At 39.5% G+C, this 26098-nt stretch overlaps 1 protein-coding gene across 1 annotated transcript; it reads left to right on the forward strand.

Moving 5' to 3' along the window:
* The first annotated feature begins 210 nt into the window (after nucleotides 1-210).
* On the forward strand, nucleotides 211-26098 carry LOC134532463 (tetratricopeptide repeat protein 7B). The gene is made up of 16 exons (XM_063368877.1): nucleotides 211-418; nucleotides 3056-3207; nucleotides 4678-4846; nucleotides 7039-7197; nucleotides 8370-8496; nucleotides 9203-9336; nucleotides 11101-11233; nucleotides 13119-13266; nucleotides 14324-14512; nucleotides 14904-15082; nucleotides 15479-15761; nucleotides 17123-17276; nucleotides 18191-18429; nucleotides 19186-19290; nucleotides 19924-20015; nucleotides 21878-26098. The coding sequence occupies exons 1-16, from the start codon at nucleotides 301-303 to the stop codon at nucleotides 22008-22010; spliced, it is 2514 nt and encodes an 837-aa protein (XP_063224947.1). The 5' UTR covers nucleotides 211-300; the 3' UTR covers nucleotides 22011-26098.

Raw genomic sequence — 26098 nt, forward strand, 5'->3', positions numbered from 1 at the left:
GTGTTCATGACGCGTTCAGTGTTGTGAACGTACCAAAGCTAACATTTACAGAAAAACTAAAACTTATTGACGAAATGCTTATTTCTGTATAATTTTTATAAATGATTATATATTATATTGTTTTATTTTTGATAAATTCATTATCTGATTATTTAGTTGAAAAACATTAAAAATATTTTGTTCAGAAACATGAAACAGCAACCTCTTTTGTTTTTATAAAGTAAATATGAAAACAACCACTGTGCAATTCGCTGCTTTGGTTTGACAACAGCTGAGCTTTCATGTCGGCTGTTTGTGGAAATGACAAGTAAAGGCAGAAACCGTATCGAATCCGATATAGAAAAAAGTAGGGAGGAATCAAACTGGAAACGAGTTATAGATCTTGCAGAGCAACTGAAACTTAGATCTCCTTCATCAGGTACAGTTAAACCTCTTTCGGTAAATGAGAAGTAAGGTTAAGTTTTAAAGTACTTGTACAAGTACATACATTTGAATGTCACTACTTTGTCAAAAATAAAAACTTTATTACATTTACATCAATTTTTTAATTTGTTTTGTTAATGATGTAATAATATAGAGTTAAGCATGGGTATTTAGAGGCAATAAAAATTCCAAAGGATTTTCTGTCTCCACAATCCCAAAAAATATCCATAAATGTTTTTCAAACATAATGAAATTAGGATCTGGGAAAGATAACCAATTATTTAGTCTGAGAGTTTCAAAATGTGCTTTCAGGACCAAAGAAACGTTTTAAGCAAGGATACATTTGTTAGAGTACCTAATTCTAAAGGAGAGCCTCTCTTTCGTTAAAAAATAAATAATCTAAAATGCTTGTTTTTACCTCTTGACATGTTTTTGAATCGTTCTGATGGAGGGTGTTGTGATACTTGAAGTATTTTGCCAGTAGTTAGGTTAGAATTGTTATATTTAATACGTTAAGAATAGTTTAAATCATGAGAACGGTAGGTTATTTAGGGTATAAATACTGTAAACGGTCGGCTAGCTCAGGTTGGCTACATTAAATATACGTAGAAATCTTGTGAACAATTCATTAGGATATCATTTAAAATACTGTAAATTGGTGTGAATGGTTAGCTAGGTTAGATTAGTGACGTTCAAAGTACTTACTGGCATTTTTTTTGGACAAAAAAAAATCTCTTTCAGAATTTTAATTTTTTTTAATGTATTCTTACTCTTGGAATTTACCACTAATTACAGTTGTTCTGGGTGCTTCTGATCTTTGTCAGCAATTCTACAAAGGCATGTTTTTAAAATTTTGAACAAATTTTTTTTCACTGTTTTTATAATATACAAATCTGTGCCACGTACTTAATTTACTTTTTGGAGAGCAATTGTTGCAACCTGCTTAACTCATTAAGGATATTTGAATAGGAGAACACTAGAACTTGGCTAAATTTTAAATACCTAATTTAGAAAATAAATTTGGGTATGTTTTGAGCTGGGAAGGGACGGGGGAACATATATATGTGGGTGTGTTGTTTTTCTTGCACTGAGAAGCAGAGTTCCATAGATGTCTGACAACCGGCAAATAAAATATGTGATTGAAATAGACCAAAATAAGTTTTTTTTCCCTACTTAATAAATAAACGCTATGCTAACTGTCATTCATAGTTGCCAGTTTAGTGGGAACTGCAATACCAGCCAGGTAAACTCTCTGAAGGAATTCTTTAATTTGATAAAAAATAGAGAAACAGAACAGTTGATTTGTTGACCTGACAGCTTATGTTATAGTAACTTCCACATTTATTGTATAAAAGAGATAACTTTTCTTTATAAAAATAGAAATCTAAAATTGATTGTACCATTGTCATGTATCTACCGTATGTTAAATGTTTGTGAACATATACTGTATTTTAAGGAAATTAGCATACTTGTTTTTTAATAATTTATGTAAATAGCAATGCATGTGCATGTATATATTACACATATGCCTGTATCCTTGACTCCATGTGGGATCAATGGAACAAAAATAAATAAATATGGTGTTGAGCTGTGTCAAAGTAGTAGCTTGTAAACTGTCGATTTATCAACTCTGAAGACGCCTGCTGCAATGCAGAGAGAAGCGTCGGTACAATCCACCACTTCGCAGCTTATCTTCGAGAGCCAACATAGTTACTAGAAAACGGCGGGGAAAGCCTGCACTCCACTAGCTAGGCAGGCTACTGTCATTGCGATGGGACAGTTTCTGACCAAGCGCGTCTCCAGGGGGTGGGGGGTGATAGCCCGTCCTTAAGCATCAGCCTGGAGTAAGTAGCCCCTGCTTGCGACAGTTGCTTTGTCCACAGATATTTTAGTTTCACTTGAAATAATTTTTTTTTATTTCCAACACTAACATTGCATTCTGTGTGCTGCCAGCCAGCCCATTACAAGTTGCACCTTGGCTAATTACGGGGCGGAGGGCAGTAGGGAGTGACTCGAGGTGGAAGGGAAAGAGTGTCTACTTCAGCAGCCTAACTTATTTCGCACGTGTGCATGTGATTAGCCATCTTAAACAATGAACAACAGGTTTCCATAATACTATTTTACAATTCATTCAGTGCCATGGGAAGCGAACTAGCACACTGGAACAAATGCAATGTATATTATATGTATGTATTAATAAATGTATATAGAGATATTTTAAATTTTTTTTTACAAATTGTAATTTAATTTTGTAAGTACCAGTAGCCTATATATATATATATATATATATATATATATATATATATATATATATATATATATATATATATATATATATATATATATATATATAAACTTTTTTTTTTTAAATTAGCAATACCAGTTATTTGTTATTTGGATAGTAAAAATGAAAACATGATGTTGAATGGAAATTTAAAAAACTTTAATATCATAATGAATACAGTTGGTGCCTGGTAACACTTATTTTAGTTTTAGTATTTATTTATTTATTTATTTATTAAGCTCCAGCTGACAGATATAGTTCGAATTAGGCTGGCATCTAAACATAATATTACGGTACAATTTTTTTGCATTTGAAAATTTTACCCATTTTTTTTTGTGTGTGTTGCAGAATGCCTGGCCAATTTTTTGATTGGCGAGGGCAAGTTGGAGCTGTACTTGCAGGAGTTCCCGCCCGTGGACGCGAACATCAGCCGAGCTCGCTCGGGATTGGCCGAAGCTAAACGATTCCTGCTGAACAGTGTCAATGAGCAGGGCAAGAAGGTGAACTTCCGAATTTACTGAATCACCTCAGTAGAACACGTTACACTGTTTCATGTGGGTGTATTTGGAGAGACTTATGTCACTCCATGTCTACCGAGATGGTGGTTAGATGTAGCTTGTGTCTTTTATTGAAGTGCAGTAAACCTTTGTTGTCAAATCCAACAATGGAACTAGTGTTAGGTTAGCTGCCGAATGCAAGATTTCCTCTTGTGTGTGGTCATTGAAGATACACTATATCCTTCATTTGTGAAAAATTAACTTAAATTGCAAACAATTCCACAGAAGTTTCTGTTTTTTTCATTCATATTGACTGAATTAAAAACTATGAAACTTCAATAAATTATTAGAATAATTAATGTAGTAAATATACTATTAATGAGCACTTTCAGTTATAATTTTGTTTATGTCTAATATATTAATAAACTATTCAATAAAATATTACCTAGTTGAACTTTGCCTTTGAAGTTACAAGTCAAAGTTAAAGGGAATGATCTGGCCATGGCCTATATATTTTCCCGAAGTGGTTTGGGCAAACCATGGAAAACTAAAATAAGGATGGCTGGTCCGGGATTTGAACCCAGGTCATCCAGACTGGGAATCCAGGGTCAACTCGCTCTGATTCCAGTTCACTGAGGTGTTAAATCTCAGGTCAGTTTTTGGTGAATTTTCAATCTCCGCATAGCAAACTATTTGTAAATTTTCCTGCACCAGATGCAGCAGACACGCATGACTCTAACTTTGTTGCATAACTACGAACTGAGATAGTTCAAAGGCCATGTTTGCTAGTGGATTACATTCGCATGGCAAGGGTTGCAGGTTGGATCCCTGCACCACGACATGGCTCAAATGTACCAGTACCGAGTCGGTACCCAAGTGGTTCAGTGGTCCCGTCTCCTTAAAGCTCTGTACATATCCGTGCGGTAGGAACAAGCAGAACAAACTAAAACAAAATTCAAAGAGAGTGCTTGTTCAGGAGGAAGGTGTGTGGTGGTGAAGTGGACAGACCACTGGCCTGCAAACAAGGTAACCCTAGTGTGATCCCCGGCAGGGTCATCTCTGATTTGTAAGGGATGCTCTTGATTTTTCACAAGTTACACAAGGGATGCTCTGATTTTTCACAAGTTAGTAAGTGATGCTCTGATTCTTCACAAGTTACTAAAGAATGGTCTAATTTTTCGCAAATATAATATGTAGGGAATGCATTGAATTTTTGCAAGTTAGATGACGTAAGGGATGCCCTGAATTTTCACAAGTTAGATACGTAAGGGATGCTCTGATTTTTGTGCAAGTTAGATATATAAGGGACGTTGTGAACCGGTGGTTTTTCTCGGGGTACTCACGTTTCTCTTGCCCATCCACTCCGTTAATGCTCCATTAACAGGTCATCGCACTTGGTAGTCTCTGCTGACCCTGATGTCAGTGAGGTGTTACAAAGAGTGTTGCCGGGTGCTGGGACACGGGGCATGCCAGGCGGGGGTGTTCCTGGACGCCAACCTGCTGCTGGGCAAGTTGCACTACGCCATGGGGCTGCACGAGGAGGCCCTGGGACACTACCAGCAGGCGGAGCTGCAGTCGCTCACCGAGAAGAGCCTGCCCAGCCGCAGCCTGCGCATCGTGGCCGAGTCCTACGCCATCAAGGGTGAGCTCGCCTGTACTGCGGCAACTTGGGCAGGGGCCCTGTTACTGCATGCAGGACGTACATGTCATCTCCCGGATTACGATGAATAATTTTAAAATTGAAATCGTAATAAATTGACAAAATTTCCGTCTAGTTGAAAAACGCTCAATTCCATTCTTGAAGTCTGCATGTTTCGGGTCTGTATCGTTAAGTAACTCTTGACGGCCTAGGGTAATATTGAAAACTGCGTGCATAAAATTTGCATAAGTAGCTGTATGATCTAGCGAAGGCGTGTTTCTTTATTGTTTTGAATTGTAACGCTAGTTGGAGGGTGACGTAGGGCACTGAAGGGCACGGGAAGTGTGGACCGCGGTGTGGGACACTGCCCGGTGACGAAGGGGGAAGCACCGGAGGAGGTACGAAGCAGGGCAGCGAGATGATGAAGGAGCTGGGGTGGGGAGGAGGAGAGTGAAAGGCTGAGGGGAGCAAGGGGAAGATGAGGTTGTGTAGAGTAGGGTACATAGGGAGAAAGACCATGCATGGCAAATCTAAAGGCAGTGGAGACGAACAGAAAGAGGGAGGCACTTGATCCGGTGAGGACCGGGTGGCAGTGGAATGGACGGGATGAAATGTGGTGGAGGTGAGAGGTATGAAGGACCTATGGTGGGATCTTAAAAGGTGGAGGAGTGAACAGGGGGGAGGACTCCTTGCCACCGGGTGGAAGCCCAATTGCAAGCAGATGTAAAATGTTCAAAGTTAGGGTCCCTAGTCACTGTCTCAATGATTGAACTAAAGGGTGACTAGGGCAGGTTTCACGTGAATTTGTGGTGTTATTATGAACCTTTTTTTGACTAATTTAATTTGATTTTATGATTTGATAATTTTTTTTAAATAGAAAAGTGTCTTAATTTAGTATTTTGGTTGTTTTCATAGAGTAAATATTTTCAACATGTGTAAAAAAAAAAAAAAAAGTATATAATTTATACAGGATTTTGGATTAGTTCATGTACTTGCAACTTTATTACTATCTCATTAATATGAACTTGCCCAAGTATTAGTTCGAGAGATGCGTTCCAGGTATAATAAGCACATTCCATTTGTCTTTCTTGTAAATTCATTTTGGCTCCAGCACACGCCAGTGCCACCCAGTTCTTCTGTCAGCTGTGTCAGACAGGCATCTGGGCTCCTAGCGAGTGTGCCGGGTACCGTTGTGTGCATGCCGTGGTGGAGTTGACTGGGTTGTGTGGTGCGGGGAGCAGGCTGCAGACCGTCCCGGCGTGGGGCAGAGGCGTCTGCGAGGGCGTTGCAACTCTCCGCAGAGTCGTTCTGTCTGCAAGGTAACCCCCCTCTCTCCTCCTCGCACCTTGCCTTCCCGGAGTCGCTTGAGCTAGGCGTCGAGCGCGTAGGTGCTTCCCCCTCGTAGGACTCGCACTCCGTCGTCTTCGAGCTCAGCTGCTGGTAAGTGTGTAGGTGCTGGCCGAGAATACCAACCCTTTTGGAGCAAACAGTAGAATTGTAGTGTTCAGATGTGTGAGGAGAAGCAACATATGTGTTATTTGTAGTCCAGTTCTATAAGTGTTGAATGGCCTGAAAAGCTACTTGTCATGTTTTTTTGAGTTTTGTGGCTATACTGCCATCAGTTTATTGAGATGATAAATAAAAAATCATCATCCAGGAATCGGTCTCCTAAGTTGGTAATCATAGGTGCCTGTCATTCCTGTCACGTAGCAAGACTCGGATCAAACAACAGTGGAATCTGGCGGAGTTTGAACTAAATAAAAACTGAAGTACCTGCCGGCAGTGCTTAATGGTGTTTCCGAAGTCTAAAAGTCAACCTGCCCTTCAACTAATGTACTCTATGAAATGAGAGAAATGTAGAACAAGAAATAACCAGTTAAAGTTTAAATTACTGTCAAGAAAAACTATAAAGTTTTTTATTACCTAATGCGTCTAGAATCATTGTTTGATTATTACCGAGATAAAAATTTTGTATGAGTTATTTGTTAACAAAGATTTAAAACTTTATTGTCTTTATCTGTATGTCATATTTTAATGTGTAAAATGAAAGAAACTATAATTTTTGTGGCTAGTAAGTTGATTTAAGAAGATTTAAGGGCTGTTGTGAAGTCGTGATGAAAGCGCCAGCCTCGCCGTGCAGGAGTGCAGGAGGAGGGGAGGGGGGAGCGTGACGGGGCGGTGTGCACTGCGTGCAGGGATGTGCCTGGAGAAGGTGCCGCCCTCGTCGTCCTCCAAGTACAAGCAGGCCGAGTGGGAGGAGCAGATGGTGCAGTGCTTCGAGCTGGCGGGAGACCTCACGCTGCTGTACCTGCAGGAGCAGGACAAGCTGCAGCAGTCCGCCGCCTCCGGCACAGGTGCGTCTCCTTTCCCTCCGTCTCGCTCGCCACACGCGCTTGCTGTCCCAGAGCCCTCTTCCATAGTGTTCATTTCACTGAAGCAGACACACATCAGTATAGAACACCAAGTTAACTAAATATTAAAAAAAAATACCTTAAACTAAAATAAAAATTTTCACTTTTATATTGTTATTGAACTTTCAGTAACATATGATTTATTAAAGGAGAAGTTAAATAAATTAACAAACAAACTATGTATGACTGCCCTCCTGAACAATTTAGTTTATATTTCATGTATAGTTGTGTCGGTACTTAGGTATTAACGCTAATGCGCCAATAAAGAGCAATCTTGTTCGCACGCCCTCGCAGTTATCTTTTAGATTCCTTGTTGCCCTGTTGTTTGCTGATTTTTGACGCCATTTTTTAGTGCTACGAAAATGTGTATTTGGGATTTGCCAGGAACAGAACAAGATGCAATTTTATTTTTTCAGGAGCGAAATATTTTACCAAAAAACGAAAATGTACCAATTCCCATGACATGAAACTTTATTTTGGTAAACGTAAGTTTTGGAAATGTAGTTTTAAGACAGTGTGATCAGGATAAGAAAATACTGTGAAAACATGTGAACGGTTTATTAGGTCAGGATAGCTACATCATAAATTCGTAATTCCTAAGCAACTATAATAAATATTTTATAATATTTTTAATGTAGCTATACGAACCCAATCAACCGTCCACAACGTTTGAAAGTTGTTTTAATGTAGCTAACCTTGAAAACAGCCAAATCTGTAGCTGCGGTGGCGTTAATGCGTAAGTACCGTTGTGTCTTGACTTGGGAGTTGCAGAGTTGTATTCTGTTGATTGTGCGTAAAATTTCTCTGTGTTGTGCTTTTCTGTTCAAAAATGTATGTTCACTTCATTACCAAACTTCAGTTTTCCAATAGGGGCCCATACCGAAACTAGGTAGCACAACTTTTAAAGAGGAATAATTGTGCTTGGATCCAATCCGGTCATCTCGATTTCCGGTTTCACGACTCACTGAACAAATTATGGGATGCTCTCACCGTAAGACAGAGGCCGTTTCTTAACCAGTTTCGTGTAGTTGTCTGTCTGAGATGAGAAGCTACTGCATGTAAGTGCTCTGTTCTCGGAACTTGCCCGGGCTACCTCGTGCGTGTGTGCGAGGCAGGTTCGTACTCGCCGCAGCCGCCCCACCCGGAGCGCCAGATCGGCCCCGTGCTGGAGACTGCGCTGCAGCGCGCCCCCATCCTCCACATCCAGGGGGGCCAACTGCAGTCGGCCGTCGCCAGATACAGGTGACGTCAGCGTTCAGCCCATGGGTTAAACAACCACATAGCATAGCTTAGTTTTTTTTAATGAAAGCTCCAATTCCACTCTTTATAACAACAAAAGTTTGCTCATTAATGTTTCTTGTGATTTGCAGGAACAAAAAAAAATTAATAATTAAGATCTTATCACATAAATTATCTAAATAAGTTGTAAATTGTATCCAGCTAAATAGTCCTCTATAATTAAAAAACATTAAATAGTTAATTTCTATTCTGTGGGAAATCCCAGACTTTACTGTGAAACTTTTCTCTGGAGAATCCCTATCCTGTGGGGGGAGACCCTGTCAGATGTGCAGATTAGCTGGACTTCAGTTCTTTGATGTTGTAACTTTTCTGTTCAACACGAGTGGCAGAAAGCGGGATGTTGTATGGCTTTCATTTGAAAATGCTGAGAAGCAAAATAACTAACTTAATAACAAAAAAAAGCTGGTTTAAATAAAATAAAAAACCAGATATTTTTGTCCCAACCCTGTCCTGCAGAAGCGTGCATTACTACAGACCACAGCTTCCAGGATCTGTTGGTGTAACCAGAAAAAAAAAAGTTTGTATTGCATCATGGTGTATGTCCTCTGTGGCACGCTCCCCTGAATACTGCTGGTTGAGAACAGAAGACGTGTCTGTTACCGGGAGACGAGGAGGAGTGGAGGAGTGGTTGTGGTTGGCGGGACTGCAGGACGATGCTGAGCGCGGTGGAGTCGAGCGCGACGCACAGCCTGCGCCTCACGCTCACTCGGCAGCTGGCCGAGGTGCTCCTGAGGGGTGTCAGCGGGACAGTGTACTCCGCCCCGGACGCCGGCCCGGACACAGGTAGCCGCAGCTCTGGTGCAGGAGGCAGTTCTAATAGTTCAACATTTAACTCTTTTGATTTCTCAACTCTGAAGAAGCCTGCTGCAGTGCGGAGCGAAACGTCTGTACGTTATACCTATCCGACGTGGCTCAAGATAGTTTATTAGACAGTCGACTTGAATAATTGAAATTTTTTTGTTATATATTTTTGGTTTAGTTGTCATTCTATTATTTTGATTTTTTCCCCCACTGTGGCCATAGGTAAGTAATAAATGAAACAATTTACTTGCCCTCTATGAGTATGCATGAGTGGAAAATAGATATTGCCAAAAAATTTGCCTGTTATTAGGGAGTTTGCAGACCTTGAGGAAGTGTAAAGACCATGAGAATTCCTTGGTTTTTTGTTCCTCTTTGTTTGCTTGTAATTTATCCAGTTTCAGCAAATGTTGAGGAAGAAATAGTAATTTATAGATCTGTTATGATCACAGTTTTGATTTTTAAATTTGTGGAAATATGTAAATTGTATTGTCAGCAAATACTAAAGAACCCAACTGAAACTAGTTTTGCAAAATATTATTCACAAAAATGTCCAATTCATAAAGTGTGGGAACTAAGAAGTGTAAACATTTTGTTTTGGGAATTTTGAGAACAACACAAACATTTTATAATTATTGTTTTTATACATGGTTAATAATGTACTACATGAATAAAAGAGAACAAAAAGTTTTTAGTCTAAATTTTAAATATATAACAGTCAAGTATATCAAACTGATCAGTAGTAATTACCACCTATAAAGGAGTGCATATAAACAGGTGTGATTACTGTTAGCCTAGTACAACAGTTATATTATTAGAAAAAAAAGTGAAATATTTGTTTCAAAAAAGAAATTGATTATAAATAACACTGAAACCATAAAATCGTGTGTTTAACTAGGTAACAGCAATAAAAATATGTGTTTGAGGGGTTGAGGGAAGGGGGGTGGTAAATTAGCTGATGGACAATTTATTAAATTTTATTTATTTTTATTGTTAATTTTTTGAACTATCAAAATTATGTACAAACTGAGCATCTAGGTAAGCTCTGCGATCAGAAAGGAAGGGCAAAGCAGTATGAAGCTACGGCCACACAAGGCGCTATGTTCGCGATGTTCGCGATGTTCGCTACGCCAGCTGCATCTCAGGTGCCACTGGCCTCACAAAGCTGTGTTTGGTATGTTGGCGATCCTGCTGACGTCGCCAGGTGTTTGGTTCTCTGCTATTTTTCTGAAACGTCACTGACTTCGTGAATGTGCAGATAAACAAAAACATCTGTTTTCGCTCAGAATTGTGCAGTACTTCTGCATTTGCTTTTTATGAAGTTTAAGTTCTCTCAGGATTGTGTTGTAAATAGTCAAGTCAATGGAAAAGTTAAGTGAAATATTAATTCAATTTCCATGTTTTTGGAATAATTTGATGGAAGAATATAGAAGGCAGAATATGCAGGACAATGCCTAACATCACAAACGTAGTGAACATCGCGTATATAACTTAGTTTTGTGTGTGGCCTCAGCTTAAGTAAAATGATTTATTATTAATTAATTCAGTTATTTTATTTTGAATGCTTTCTAGTTTGTTGCTATCAGAAAATGAGATATTATTTTAAACATTTCAGCCATAATATAATTTAGATGTTAACAGTTCAAAGTAGAGTAGTAAAAATAGACTCAGAATCGGTTGCATATAAAATAATGCCTGATAGTTTGTACGTTCGCCGTGCTTGCCTGAGCGCGGCCTGACTCTGTGCAGCGCCTGCCAAGAAGACCGTGCCATCCGTGCTGTCGAAGACGTCCAGCCCCTGGAAGCCGCGCAAGTACACGGGCATCAACCTGTTCGTCCCGCGCAACGAGAATGAGGAGATCCTCCTTCTGCTGCTGATAAGGTAACAACTGTCGAGCAACACGCAGTGTCGAGTACTTTTGAATTAGACAGGTTACAGTTTCAGTCTTTCTCAATACTCAGTACTTAAGTGAAAGAAAATAAACTATCAGCAATTATAAAAATATATACACTCTGTACTACTTAACACAACATTAAAATATTAATATTAATAATAATAATATATTTTTTCAGTTACACTCTTTGATTAAGAGCACAGATTACACACACACCCCTATGTCATTTCACGTACACTCATATCTTCTTGCAAAGCCAAATATAAGTTCATAATTACATTATAAATAAGGTTTTTATATTGAATTCTTTATATCATCACTGATTACGTACATAAAATGTTCTCAAATCTTATTTATTCCAGGTGGTGCCTGGTCTGGTGTACAAAAAGTTTTTTTTTTTTAAATTAATTTTTGAGCATTACCTCCCCCCCCTCCTCCCCCTCTCCCCTAGACAACAATGGTACTGTATATGTATTATGATATAGGGACGGTTTTCTCAGCATGATGGTTAGATGATTGTCAAGTCTTCCTTAATATGGAGGTGTAAGGTCAAGAATATTCTATATACAGTATTTTACATTCCTAAACATAAGTGATTAGTCGAATCCACCTTTTCTCAAATCAGAATCTAGATTGCCAGAATAAATATTATATTATATGAGCAATAACTGTAGATATTTAATTTTGAAAAAAATAAAAACCTGTTAAACCTTTATTTTTAAAATAAAAAAATCAACTTGGATGTTTAACTTGCAAAAATATCTGATTATGTTAAAAAAAATTTCTTGAAGTGCTAACTAAACATTCTGGTGAGAAATACAAACTTTTCTTCCATAGCTTCCACAGAAATGAATAATGTTCTGTTTGTCAAATGCACGGGTGCTGGAGTGTGGCTTTCTGAAATATGAATCTTTCTCTAATACTGTACTTAAATTTTGATGGTATTTAAAGATTTGATTGGTCCATTCGAAATAATTATCCTTGACACAGCTGGTAATCAAACTTGGGACTTTTGGTTCACCCTTCCCCAAATAATGACCACTACACCAACTGTTTTTTTTTATTGATTCTGTAACCTGGAATTTTCATCTAGAAGTTTTTAACAGCCGAGAGGGATCTTCGGACGTAGCACCTGTTAAAATGATTTCAGTATTTGCCATCACAAACTAAATAATTAGTGAATTTTTCAAAGTGTACCATTCTAACAAACAGCGAAACCCTCGGAGGGAGTTTCCCATTACGAAGTTTTCTCATTTTAAGCATGAATAATTTCACACATTATTCACACAGTTATCTGGGACAAGATTATTTGGTGAATTGCGATAAAACCGAAATACCACTGAAAAGCATGTCAGTACCAAAATGTAAGTTAATAAACCATAAAGTACCTTCTGTTAAATCCTGAGAGTGAGGGGTCGGGACCCCACGAACCTGTCCCCTTTTCTACGTCCCTGTGCTGCTGTGATTGTCGGGTGTGTTACCGTATCGTAAACCCTCAATGGACGTAGTTATGCAAAAAGGAACCAACCCACATGAAACCTATTCTGAGTATTTTGAAGTTAAAGTTAATTATAAATTGTAATTCTCGTATTGATAACATAATGTGGGTATAATTTTAATGGTCTAGTATAAATACTGATATAATAATAGCAACGACGGTACGATCAACCTTGTACCATTTTAATTTATTTTCAAATAAAATATAGCAAAATTGTGGGTTGGTTCCTTTTTGCATAACTACGTCCAAATATGTTTCAAACGTTTTTCATTGTTTACAGTGTAAAGTAGTTTTGCTGTAAGTAGGCTGGATGTCTTGCATGTGTTGGGCTCTCGCGCGGATGTGCGGACTGGCCGGCGGGCGCGTGCTTGCAGCGAGGCGATGGCCGCCAGGGACGCCGTGCTCAGCCAGACCCCGGAGTTCAAGGAGGCGCGCATGCGGGCCTACGACAACGCCACGGCCGTGTACGACCTCATGGCCATCGCGCTGGTGCGCTGGGGGCACATGGACCTTCTGCGCGAGGTGCGTGCTCACTGCCTCGCGAGAGACCGTCACGGCGCACCTCGGAAAACACACAAGAAACAACAGTATTTGAAAACTGCTCAACACATCTCGAGTGGTGTCTGTTTACAAAAAGCATTATGAATGTGCTGAGGACGGATGAGTTTTCATATTTTGTTCTTGAACTGTGATTTCTAAGAGAGATGTATGCATGTTTTCAGGATAATGTTTAGGTTTGAAATACCCGGTACAGATTCTATGAAGCAGTCGGGAGATTTGCGTTACACCTTTATCTTTGTTTCTTCGTCATACATACTATAATGTTATGGTTACCTCTCAAATCTCATAGTAGCCATATGCATGATGAGAAGTCAGTTCAGAGCCTTGCGCTAGAAGCATCCTTGAACGTTGCACTTATCATCCCGCCTCGTTATCACGAATACACCCTTGACTAAGCAGGCCCATTAATAATAATGAACTTTATTTACTTTTCAATGAACTGTTACTTAATGTTAAACATCTATATCCTTTAAAGTAATGTGTAATGAAGTTTCACCATATTCTATAGTAAAACAATGTTTTGTTTTGTTTTATCAGTCATTATATTATATTCAAAGGTATAACACTGTATTTAAATGTATATTTAAAGGTCAGAACTCTTTAGATTAGTTTAAATGCACTCTATACCTAATTCATTAGTGAAGCCTCAGTGACTGTATTAAAAATAATTTTACGTTGAAGGGTAATTAAAATGTGCTGCTAATCGCTTAGTTTTTAAGAGAAAAAAAAAACTGTAAAGAAGTTGGCTAGTACAATGAAGAACAGTGAAAACTCTTAAATCAGGCGTTGTATGGCTTGGCAAATACTGTAATCCAGCACCAGTGAAACCACTCGCGTTCAGATTTTTTTCGGTACTGACTGTCAGGTGGCAGCACTCCGCTGCTGTTTTTTATAGTTTGATCAGTTTTCATTTTGGTACAGTGTTTCCTGTTTGCTAGCGAGTTACGTCTGACACGACATCGGTGTTTGGTATCCGACGCGGCAGTGGTCCCGGACGTGTCCTGGCCGGTGGTTGCAGAGTTTCGAGCGGGCCATGAAGTTCTCCTTCGAGGAACACCACGTGTGGACGCAGTTCGGCCTGTGCCTGGTGTCCATGGGGCACTACGGCCACGCGCTGGCCGTGCTGAAGGAGGTGGCGCGGCTCACGCCCACCAAGGTCATGCCGTGCCTGCTGGCCGCCCGCGTCTGCTACGAGCACCTCAACAAGGTCGGTAGCGCCTGCCTGCAGACGTGCTCTCATGTCGGTGAAACTACGGAAGAGTGGTGCTCTGTGCTCTGATCGTGAACGATGCTGGTGTTCATCTTCGTGTGTAGTTTTCTTTAGACTTGTCATCGAGGAAAATAACTTCATTTTTCAAAATAATATAACGTCTTTGGTAATTACTTATATTTGTAAAGTTATCAAGTATTTCAATAATCTCAAATTAACAAAGCGACAATTTCGTTTTATATTAAGTGAAGCCCATGAAGCAACTTTGAGTAACTTCATTAAAAACGAAGTGATAAGTAGTGTTATTTGCGATGTGTGACAGCTCCGAGCACTCGGCCTGTGGTAGAGCGTGGTGTTGAGGGGGGAAGGGGGGGGGGGGGTGCCGCAGGTGGCGGAGGGCCTGGAGTGGAGCAAGAAGGGCCTGACCCGGGACACGGCGTCGCCCCAGGGCCTGCAGTCCCGCTGCCACCTGCACGTGGGGATCGGCCACTACCTGCAGGCGACCAGCGTGCACCTCAAGCAGGAGAGGCACCAGCTCATAGCGGCCGCGCTCGACACCTTCCACAAGTGCGTGCCTCCCCCTGTCCCCTACAACCAAGCTGATTCCTCTGAAATGTTTTAAATCTGCATTCACATGTACAATGAGCTAATGTTTGTTTATGTATAGTACATACATATTAACATCATACCTTGAAGACCACTAAAATAAAAATAATTATTCCAAAATTGGTTTTCATAACCATAATTTTTTTTTTTGCAAATTTTCTGCAAATTAAAATCTTTACTGAATGATTCATAATTATACTACCATCATTCTGTAACTTATGCTCTGACGAGCTTTGCATTACTAAAAATAATTTTGATAATACCACTGATGAAGTTTAATCTCGATGGCGTGGGCACCAGGCTTGCCCGGCTCGTGGAGAGAGAGAGAGTGAGCGAGGTGGTGGGTGGACGGCGCAGGGCGGCGCAGAGCGATGCCAACGACCACCTGCCGGAGTACTTCCTGGCGCTGCAGCACGCGGAGCTGCGCCAGCTGCCCGAGGCCATGGGCCACGTGAAGACGGCGCTGAACCTGCGCGCGGAGCACGTGGCCTCGCTGCACCTGCTGGTGCTGCTGCTGTCCGCCCAGAGGCAGCACGGCGAGGCGCTGCAGCTGGTGGCGGCGGCGCTGCAGGAGTACCCCGACAACCTCAACCTGCTCAACGTCAGGGCCCACCTGGAGCTGCAGGGTCCGGGCGGCGAGGTGCGCCCCCCCGGGAGCCCCGGTCAAACCAGTACCAAACTACTTACAGTAGTCTTATCAACCACTGAATGTCGACTGCAGCTACCTCTGATAAAAACGATGTGACAAGAAAATTGTCTTGATTTTCAGTGGGCACAGTGGTATCATTGTTCTGGGTGAAGTTTTTCCAGTTTTCTTTAGTGTAGACTCCTAAAAAGATATATTTAGGCTTTTTGACAGCATTAAAAATATTTTTTTTTAATATCCTTACGCGCAATGTTTCAACAGTCTTTGCTGGAAATGGTGCTTCAGGTTGGCTGGAATTATTCACAACTTCTGTTAACAGAGACACAGCTGTACTTTCTTTCCTTGGACGTCTGGTTATCCACCTCGCCTAGGGCTGCGAGCCAAGAAGGAAACAGGGAAGAAACTCCGGTTGCGAACCTCTGACTACCGTTGGATCTGGGTCTCCTGGGGTGCGTGATCGCTGAAGCGTCATGCTCGTGCGACAAACGTGCTCATCATGCCTGCGGGTCTCAAGGTGTTGAGACGACATGGTTCAGATCCCATTGTAATAATGGCAGTCCCGTCGCCTCAAGCCTTCGTGCGCCAGCTGAGTTCATCCCGGGCGGGATGACATCTCGCAGTAGGCACGGCCAAGTATGGCCACCCGTAGACAAGGGCAAAGTGTTAGTTTAAGTTGGTATGAGGAATACGTATATAAATTTAAAAATGCTTACAGTTTCATAGCCCTTTTGCAGAAAGTACCATGCTACTATTTGCTACCCTTGTTCAAAATTAAATTGCACTTTGGCTAGACTCCCAAGTATCATGGGTACAGTGTGATACTGTGGTGGGCCAGTAGCGACTGTCCGCAAGGGGATAGTCGGGGGAGGCTCCTTGATAGCAGTTCGTGTTCGTATACGGCTCCAGTGTACGGCTACTAACTCAGTTATGAGGTGGTATTGTAAGGATGCACCTTTTCTAAGTGGCACTTTATTAAATTACTAGCCATGTGCCCGATAGGAAAGTATTTGATCCTAATTTTTGATGAATTACCATAAACACTGACACAACTGACTTATTTGTTCAACAGAAGACTAAACACCAATTTCTGTATTTCTAACTTCAGAAATGACTTACTTCCATACAAATTTTCATCCCCTATTGAACATCATTGGGGATGAATTTTCAAAAATCCTTAGTGCTCGCCTACGTTGTGTAAGGACCTCCTGTGCAATTTCATGCGTCTAGACCCACCGGTTGTCTGTCGGTCAGTGTCAAGATTGAAGGTTTTGAAACAGCACTTGCGTCCTCAGATAGCCTCTAAATGCGTTAGGGCTTGTTTGCTAGGGGGTGTAGAGCCTGGGTGTGGCTTGCAGACGGCGCTGCTGACTGCCAAGCACATGCTGGCCCTGTGGAAGCAGCTGTACGAGAGCCAGGTGATGGCGGAGATGGCCAGCCACTCGGAGAAGCAGAGTGACACCCGCAGCGTCTTCCAGCTCTACACCTCCGAGATGTCCGACAAGGACTCCAGTGAGTTGCTGCTCGCGGGGGGACAGTCTTGTGGTTCTCATTGACTGCTCACTTGGTTACGTAACTGCAGCTACCCACGAGTCGAGTGGCTGATTGTTAGAGACAAGCTTATGTGGTTTTATTTGTAGGCCAATTTCATTTTTAAAACAGGGAGATTGCGGATTTATTGTTTTTTTACATTTTGAAATATGTTTATTCATAAAGATAGAAATTAATTTAAAACATTATGGACCAAATGTTTTATGATACCTATTTTACTAAAACGAGTGTCTTTTTGACTAACATATGCCCTTCTACAATATAATAATTAGTTATGTCTGAGACTGAACTATGTATTCAAAAAATAAAAATAAAGTATTTATGTGTGTGAAAATTATACCAACATAGTGTAGAAATATGTAAGTTAGTAATGATAACAGTTACAAGATGAAAAATTAAGTAAAATTTATTTCTTCCAATTTATTTATTTATTTATTTATTTATTTTGTATATACATTTTGGTAAAAAAAATTCGTGCTAGTATAAATAAATAAAATTTGATATATTAAAAAGTAGGTTTTTGAGTTAAGTTCTGATTAAAAATGCTAATCAATGTTAAGATTTTAAGTGCATGTTGGTGCATTTATGGTGTATTAACTTGCATTTCAGTGCTGTATGGTGCAGTGACACACTTTTCAATTTTAATTAGGTTTTATCGAAATTCACTATACAATCTTGCCCCTACCGATTGTACAATGAAGTGGACTCATGCATCCTTGCAGCCTGATCCATCATTTCATTTAATTTTTTTTTTTCTATTTATAACACTCTCATGAAGTAACAGATATTTAAGAAGTATTTTGAATGTTTAAGTTGCAGTTGCTCTCACTGATGCATGTAGTATTGTTTGACGGAGACGGGGCTGGTGCCGGCAGGCTCGCTGCACGCCCACTCGCTGGCGGCGTCGCGGGTGGAGCAGACGCTCTCCGAGGTCGCCTCCTCCCTCAACTCCTTCACGCCCCGCCCCGGCCCCCAGAAGGCCTGGCTGCTGCAGCTGCAGATCTGGCTGCTGCTGGCCGAGATCTACCTGTCGCTGGACCAGCTGTCGGCCGCCTCGTCCAGCATCCAGGAGGCCTCCGCCATCTTCCCCCTCTCCCACTCCATCATGCACACGGTGAGCCGCGCATTTCCAGGGGCCACAGATATTTACTTCCTCACTGGGGACTGTTTTCAAGTACATACGCTAAAATGTATCACATAAAAAATATTTAACCTACAGGTGTATTAAATGCAGATTTTTTTTTGTTAGTAATAAATTAATATTTGAGGACACCACCAAATAAATCTCAATACAAAAATGCTCCATGTTTCAGTTATATAATTTTTTTTTAAAATCCTGAAATGCATTTCCTCAGAAATTGACACATCAAAAAGTTTGATCAAAAGCTAAGTTTTTTGTGCTGTAATAGAGGCTCGCTCCAAAACTGCTTTGTAAGAGGAACTAAATGAATTTATTTAAATTTTTAAATAAAAAGCCTGAAATAAACATTAATGAAATTATTCTAAATTTTAATAGACAAAATAAGGGGATTGAGGTGAATTTCAATGAATTTTTTATTTTGCCTTGGATTTTGGTGCGGAAGTGCATCAACTTAGGCCTCGATCGCCGGGAGAATAATCTTGTCTCGGGGTATAATATTTTCAAAATCCCAGACCTCCAGTTAAGGCCAAGACCAAACAAAACTTTCTTAAATGTGTCTTAGACATATATATTTTAAAAATATTTCAATACCTCCTGGGCCACCACTCCCCCGACTGTGTCGAGGGGTAGACAAAAAGCCTCCGGGGTGTCGAGGCCTCGATACACCACACACGTGAGCGATGAAGGGAACTGCCGAGCCAGCGACGGCGATGTGCGACTGCCCCCCAGAGAGGCCTGGTGCACGAGGCCAAGCAGGAGTACCCCGAGGCGCGGCTGTGCTTCGAGAACGCCGTCGCCATCAACCCCACGCACCTCAAGAGCCTGCAGCACCTGGTGAGTCCAGGGAGAGCGAACCCCCAACCTCCCAATCTCGGCTTTTTATTAAGGAACGGCCGGTCGTACCATCAACTCCTTGTAGCATTCGGATTCAGTATTCGAGGAAGATGATTCAAAGAAAATATTAGAAAAAAATAAAGGAAAATTCAAAACTGATAATCTCTTAAGTTTACAAGGGCAATATTTTTCTTCGTACCTAACCTGTTACTCCCCAAGATATTGTACTTTTAACATGCAATTATAGAAATAAAATTAAAATATGTGTTGATTCTGGAGACTTAGTTCATGCATCAAACACATGAAGAGTTAAATGTTTCCTTGAGAGGATTATTTATGCCGCGATGACTTTTCATTTTTAATATTTTATTTGTTAATTGATTTGCGAATGAATACAAGACAAGGCCTGTCGCCACTGACTATAGCAAAGGGGCATATGTTCACTGTGATAAAATACAATAAAAACTCTCCTAAGAAAATCCTACTTCAAAAATGTCTTGCATAATATGTTTAAAAATTTTAGCACATGAACTATTAATAAATACAATTCTACGGTATTGGTAATTTTACCCAGTTAATGAGTCTGAATGAGGAACTTGACAACAGGGATGAACTGTGTGGCTTGTGTAACAGGGCCTGATCTACAACTACCTCGGGTGCCATCGCCTCGCTGAGAAGATACTGAAAGACGCAGCCAAGATGGACCCATCGGAGCACCACACTTGGTGAGTCGTCACCTGTTTGCCGGTTGGTAGGTGTCGAGAACTAGTTTCAAGAATTACAGTACAGAATATTGGCAGAAGTGATTAGCCTTGAACCAACAGGAGGATGACCAGTATTGGCAGTTACATTTTGAAGAATGCAGTAAGAGTTTATTTGATATTGTGAAATTTTTTTTTATAATCATTGATGAGTGTCTTTATCATTAAGTACATATCCATTTGGTCCAAATTGGATTTTTTTTTAAAATTAGTTTATAATCAGTTATTTATTTAACGGTTGACCTGCTTATTGCAATCTTAGTCCATGTTAGTATTTTTATGCCCATTATTTTAGCTCCTCCCTCTTGTTTGTCTCATCATTTCTGTATGAACAGCTTAATTGTAGTTTTTCCAGTGTGTGGATTTAAAGGTTAATGTTACTTTCTGTTTACCTGTTCCAGAAAGAACATTAACATTTTCAAGACTAGCAGACTATATAGTTTTTAATTTTTATAATTTCTTAGTGAACCAATTTTTATGTGACCATATTGGTGTGCTACCTTGCTAAAAGTGCTTGAATTTTGCTATTTTCAGTCATATCAAAATACATCAGAGAATAGTCAGCTAGTCAGCTAATTTTTTGCGTGTCAAATCTTATTATATTAGAAGGTATTACCGTATTTACTCGCATAATGTCCGCAGTAATTTGGCTACATTTTTGACAAAAAATAATGGGGTGCGGACATTATGAGGTGAAGTCTGAAAATAAATTTTTCCTCAAAATTTTACGTTTTGTGTAGAGTAAAAAAAATTGTTCTCTCATAATTAGTTTACTAGCAGAGTGCTGGTGACTGGCGACCCTCCGCAGCGGATGTGAGAAATGTGACATGTGACGAGATAATCGGGTGCCGGCGATTAGTGGAAGACGCCACTCAATTTTTTTTTCTTCTCTCACTCGCGTGTGCGCTTTTACGTTCAGAAGCCGCAGCCAGCCTACACAAAATAAATGCTTTGCGTGAAAAGATATTTTTTTAATCTTTCATTGAGATGGCCACTGACGGCACGGGGCAGATGTCTAATGTCTGCATTAGCTGGCGCCGGCGAGCCTCCCTCCCTGTCCCTTGCCCACTGTGTGTATAAAAAAAAAAACCGTGCGCATGTACCCCCACCACTTCTCCGCTACCTCCCCTACTTTGTGACGTAGTGTGAGTTGACGTGTACTGGCTTATGCTATATATAGCCCATCCCCTTGCAACTCGCGTGACGTCGCAGGCAGCTGCGCAGTGGAGTGCGAGTTTCTGAGTCCGGATGGTTTCACCACGCTACAAAACCCTCTCAGCGACCGCTCCAGAGAAATGAACAACTCAAGGTTAAAGCATTGTTGACAGCGTCGGTAAATTTCCATCCCGTTACTGTACCTTTCAGGGGTGGCCAAGGTTGCTTTGTCTGGTGCGGACTTTATGCAGATTTTAAAAAATTCCATTTCAAATATTTAAAAAGAAATGTGCGGACATTATGCGATTAAATACGGTAATGTTTGTTTCATTGTTCAGCTGCTTACAAAAATATGTTTTAACTTAAGTTTGAAGGCATTTCAAAAGCTGTTTTATTGAAACAAAAATGGTCAGTCAGAGAAGTGTATTAATTATAATTACACATGGTAACTCTGGAAATGTGAAAATAAATACCAGAGTGAAAAAAAAATTGAGTTTAATGAGTTATAAGTGCTTAGCCTACACGTTCGTTTAACTAATACAATTAAATAAAATCAATTTTTCCCAAAATTTAAAATTTTCTCAAAAGTTGTACTGAAAAGGAAAACTATTGTGAACGATGAGTGGAGTGTTGTAAATGGCTCGGCGACTGCAGCGCGAGGGTTGCCGCAGGTACAACCTGGGGCGCGTGCTGCAGTCCGTGGGGGACTACGACCGGGCGAGCGACTGCATGGCGACGGCCCTCTCCGTCGAGGTGTGCAACCCCATCCTGCCCTTCACGTCCATCCCCGTCACCTACGACTAGGCCCCGCAGTACCCCGCCACAAGCCTCCGCGCCGTCACGGAAGAGAAGGTCAAGTACATAATAATATAATAGTTTTTATATGCCGTATTAAAAAAAAAAAATGTAGTGTAATATATTGCAGCATTTTTAAATAACCATTTAGTTCTCAGGAGATGATTCAGAATTTGTATAAGTACACTATAATGTAAACGTTACTTTATATATATATAAAAAAAAAAAAAAAAAAAAAAAAAAAAAACTTAGCAACAGTACCTAAAAAGTAATGTATAAGGAAGCATAAAAACATTTTTTTCATATTAAAATTGTGTACTATAAAAAATTAATTAAAATTTTTTTCTAATCAGTGGGTTGTACTTACATGTGTGTACTGACATATGCTATGAAGAGAAATTAGTACAAAAAGTTTTACATCAGATAGTGTTAATGATTAACTTTTTTCACTGCAATATAAACACTTATCATTTAAATTTCTGCACAGTTAAAAATAAATCTGTTGCTCTTGATGCTACACAGATTATAATGGTTCACTTCTTTGTTATGTGGAGGTATTTTTGTTCATTGTTGCATTTCTGTCATTGCCTTTGTACTTAAGAGATTGCATGGTCAGCTTGTCATTTGAACCGTAAATGCTGACAGGTTGTTGGAAAAGTAAACTATCATGTTGTCAAAATCTGTTTTGTTGTAAATAATATTCATCAACAGCATCTGGTTCAACATTCCAGTCTTAATAGTTGTCAAGAATTGTGAAAAACAAAAGCTGTGAGATGCGGCAAACTGTTTCAAGTTTGTATGTGATTATACTGCATTTGTACTGTTCACAACCCAAACAAATTGTATAGATTTTGTTAGCAATTGACTCATAGACCAGAAATGCATACTTGAAAGTCTAAAAAAAAAAGACACGAGGATCAGTCAATAAGAAACGAGACCAATCGATGTAGCTGAAAGGGACGAACATATGAAAGTGTGAGGGGGCGAGATCTGGACTGTAAGGAGGGCTAGATTTTAAATGCATTCTTGCGTTATCTGTGCTGTATGCGGCCGTGCATTGTTGTGAAGCAAAATCACATTTTTTTTTTCTTCAAAAGTTCACGATGTTTAGTGTGAATTGCAGGCTTTAGTTTGTTTTCTAGCATATCAGAGTAAAATTACTTTTGATTGTTCATTGGTCTTCAAGAAAATCACATAAAATTGGGCCTTTATGAGTCCCAGAAAAGTGAAAGCATGACTTCGCCAGCAGATTGGCTGGGTCTAGAAATTTTTCCGCGTTGGAGAACTGTGTTTTTCCATTCAAGGCTTTGTTTCTTCGACTCAGGCTCGTAATAGTGAATCCATGTCTCATCGCCCGTTAATATATATATATAAATAAAAATACATAACTTCTTTCTCAGCGGAACATCGACCTTAAAACTGCTTACTGATTTGAAGCCTAGTGGGTGTTGGCACCCATCTCGCGTAGGTTTTCTTGTATCGCAGTTTATTTTCCAACACTTGCAGACACTTTTGCAGCTATAATTTCAACGGTGACTCTTCTGTATTCTCGGATTATAGCATCAATGCGAGATTCAAAGGAGAAAGTGGCAACTTCGACTGGTCAGCCACTGCGCTGCTCATCACTGATGCTTTTAACATCCTTGCATGGATAACAGTACCTTTAACACCTTCCGCGAATAAAAATCTAATCACGGCACGTTGTTCTTCTGCGGTGCAATTCTCAATCAGACTTGACGTCTTGAACTGACTGATTTAGAGGTTATGTTCTTATGTTTACAAAATCTAATTGAACAGCTGAACAGAAGTTATTGCAAGGATGCCAACTTAAACTTTAACATTTATTGAATAAATGGTTTTTGAGCTAAATCAATTTGTACTTATTGAATGACCCTTGTAGTTAATGAAGATGATGGGTATCTTTTGTAGCGACCACGTGCCTTTGTTGTAAGGTTATTTGGTTGTTGAAGAGCTGGAAAAACCTTTAAAAATGGAATTAATTAATTTCAATAGTGTAAATGTATGGTTCCAACCTGACATGAAAATTGAAATACCTACAATGTAATTATTAAGTGTCATGTTTTATTTTTTTATTGGTTATTTTATGTTCATATTTTTACAAGACTAAAATACATATATAATTTGACAGACTTGCATAATATAACAAATTTTAATTGTCCTGGTAATTAATACTAACATTTCCATGAAAAATGATGTTAGTCTGAAATTTTATAGCTTAATGGCAAAAAAAAAAATGTTATGTAAGATCTACTTTGTTTTGTTTTCAAAGTTGCAGCTACCAGTATACTTATCACAGTATAAACCATATTGTACATCTGATTGTCTATAAATAATTAATAGTATGTATGCATAGTGTACAGTACATGTTATGTGCATTTATTTGTTATGCACAGTGGTTGTTGATCGTTATAAAAAAATATGCTGTTTTCATAACAGTATAACCCATATTGTACATTTGTCTATAAATTTGCATATTGTATGTCTTGTCTATAAATAATTAATACAGTAAGTCCTCGGTTTACGTCGGGGTTACGTTCCTGAAAACCGCGACGTAAATAGAAACGACGCAAAATGAGCCATGTTTCATGCCACCGGCCGACCACGGCCCAAGGTCGGCCGGAAGCGCTGGCATACAGACGTGACAACGGGCAATTTTATCAGCAAATTACAACCGACAGCGTGGGAAACAAGTCCAACTAGTACTTCTCAGCTTTATAGAATGGTTATTTAACCAGCTGCTTTATTACCTTTATTGATTGAAATATAAAAACAGATATATAGTCGTTTGGAAGACATCTTATGAAGAAAAAATCATAAATTGCAGTGAGCTGATACTGTAGGCCTTCTACAAACGCATTTAATCACGATAAAGTTAACAACGGCAACTTTTAAAACTCCGGCCAACTCAATGATATCATAGCGATTGAAGTGTAGAGCTGTAGCAAACCGTATGTATTCGTTACTGAGTAACGGGTGCGGCATCTAGTAACGAGTAACGAAACGTTACACACGAATGCATTTCGTTACTCACATTTTTCGTATGTTTTACGCATGCGCGCGCTTATTCGTTACAAAGAACAATGTTTGTTTATTAAGAAAAGTATAATTTGGAAATTCGTCGTCCAAGTTTTTTACTGTTTATTAAAGGTATTATGTGTGTAGACAAAGTTTGAGATTGGAACAGAAACAACGTAAGAAAGTATTTTTTACAAATTATAAATATGTATGTTTTTGTTTTTTTATTATCGCGTATTTTCACGTTTTTTGTTCTTATCTTAAAAGAGATATTATAATAAAGCTGCTCTAATGAGATTTTATTGTTTCTTGGTTAACAAAAGCTGTTAATTATCAAATACTTTTAATTGTTTATATTCGATTTATTATTATTTACGCGACGTCATACTATACGCGTATGAATTACGACTCGATTCGTTGCTGTTACATAACATAGCATGTTATGCGGTATCAGAAGTAACGAGTAACGATACAAAAGTAACGAGTACTAATTGTTATAGTAACGAATACATACGGGTACACTTTTTTTTAGTTACTTTTACACCTCTACTGAAGTGCCAAGGAGTTGGTAGAAAAGGGGTAGGAGAAAATGCTGTGTCGTTGCGGGAAGTAGATAACACTTCTACGTGCGAGATACGTGGGTGGCCGAGCGGGCAGGCTGGTAGTATTGCATCACCGCGCGGAGAGCAGCGGAGAGCAGGAAGCGTCCCTCATGATGTACGATAAGATAAGGCGGTGAACGTGTAGCTTACGCTACATAGCATAAATTAACTACCGAAGGAAACAAAGAATTATAAACGAATTATATACGGTGTTTTGGTTAAAATAAAGATTTATGGTCATTGTAAACGACGTTATTGTGAATCAGCGACAACTTAAATTGAAACAGTACTCAAACATTAGCGACGTTAATCCGAAACGACGTAAATCGGTACGACGTAAATAGAGGACTTACTGTAGTATGTATGCATAGTGTACAGTACATGTTATGTGCATTTATTTGTTATGTACAGTGGTTGTTGAACATTATTAAAAATGTGCTTTTTTCAAAGTCGAGAAAA

This window comes from Bacillus rossius, chromosome 6 (assembly GCF_032445375.1).
Source record: "Bacillus rossius redtenbacheri isolate Brsri chromosome 6, Brsri_v3, whole genome shotgun sequence".
NCBI lineage: Eukaryota > Metazoa > Arthropoda > Insecta > Phasmatodea > Bacillidae > Bacillus > Bacillus rossius.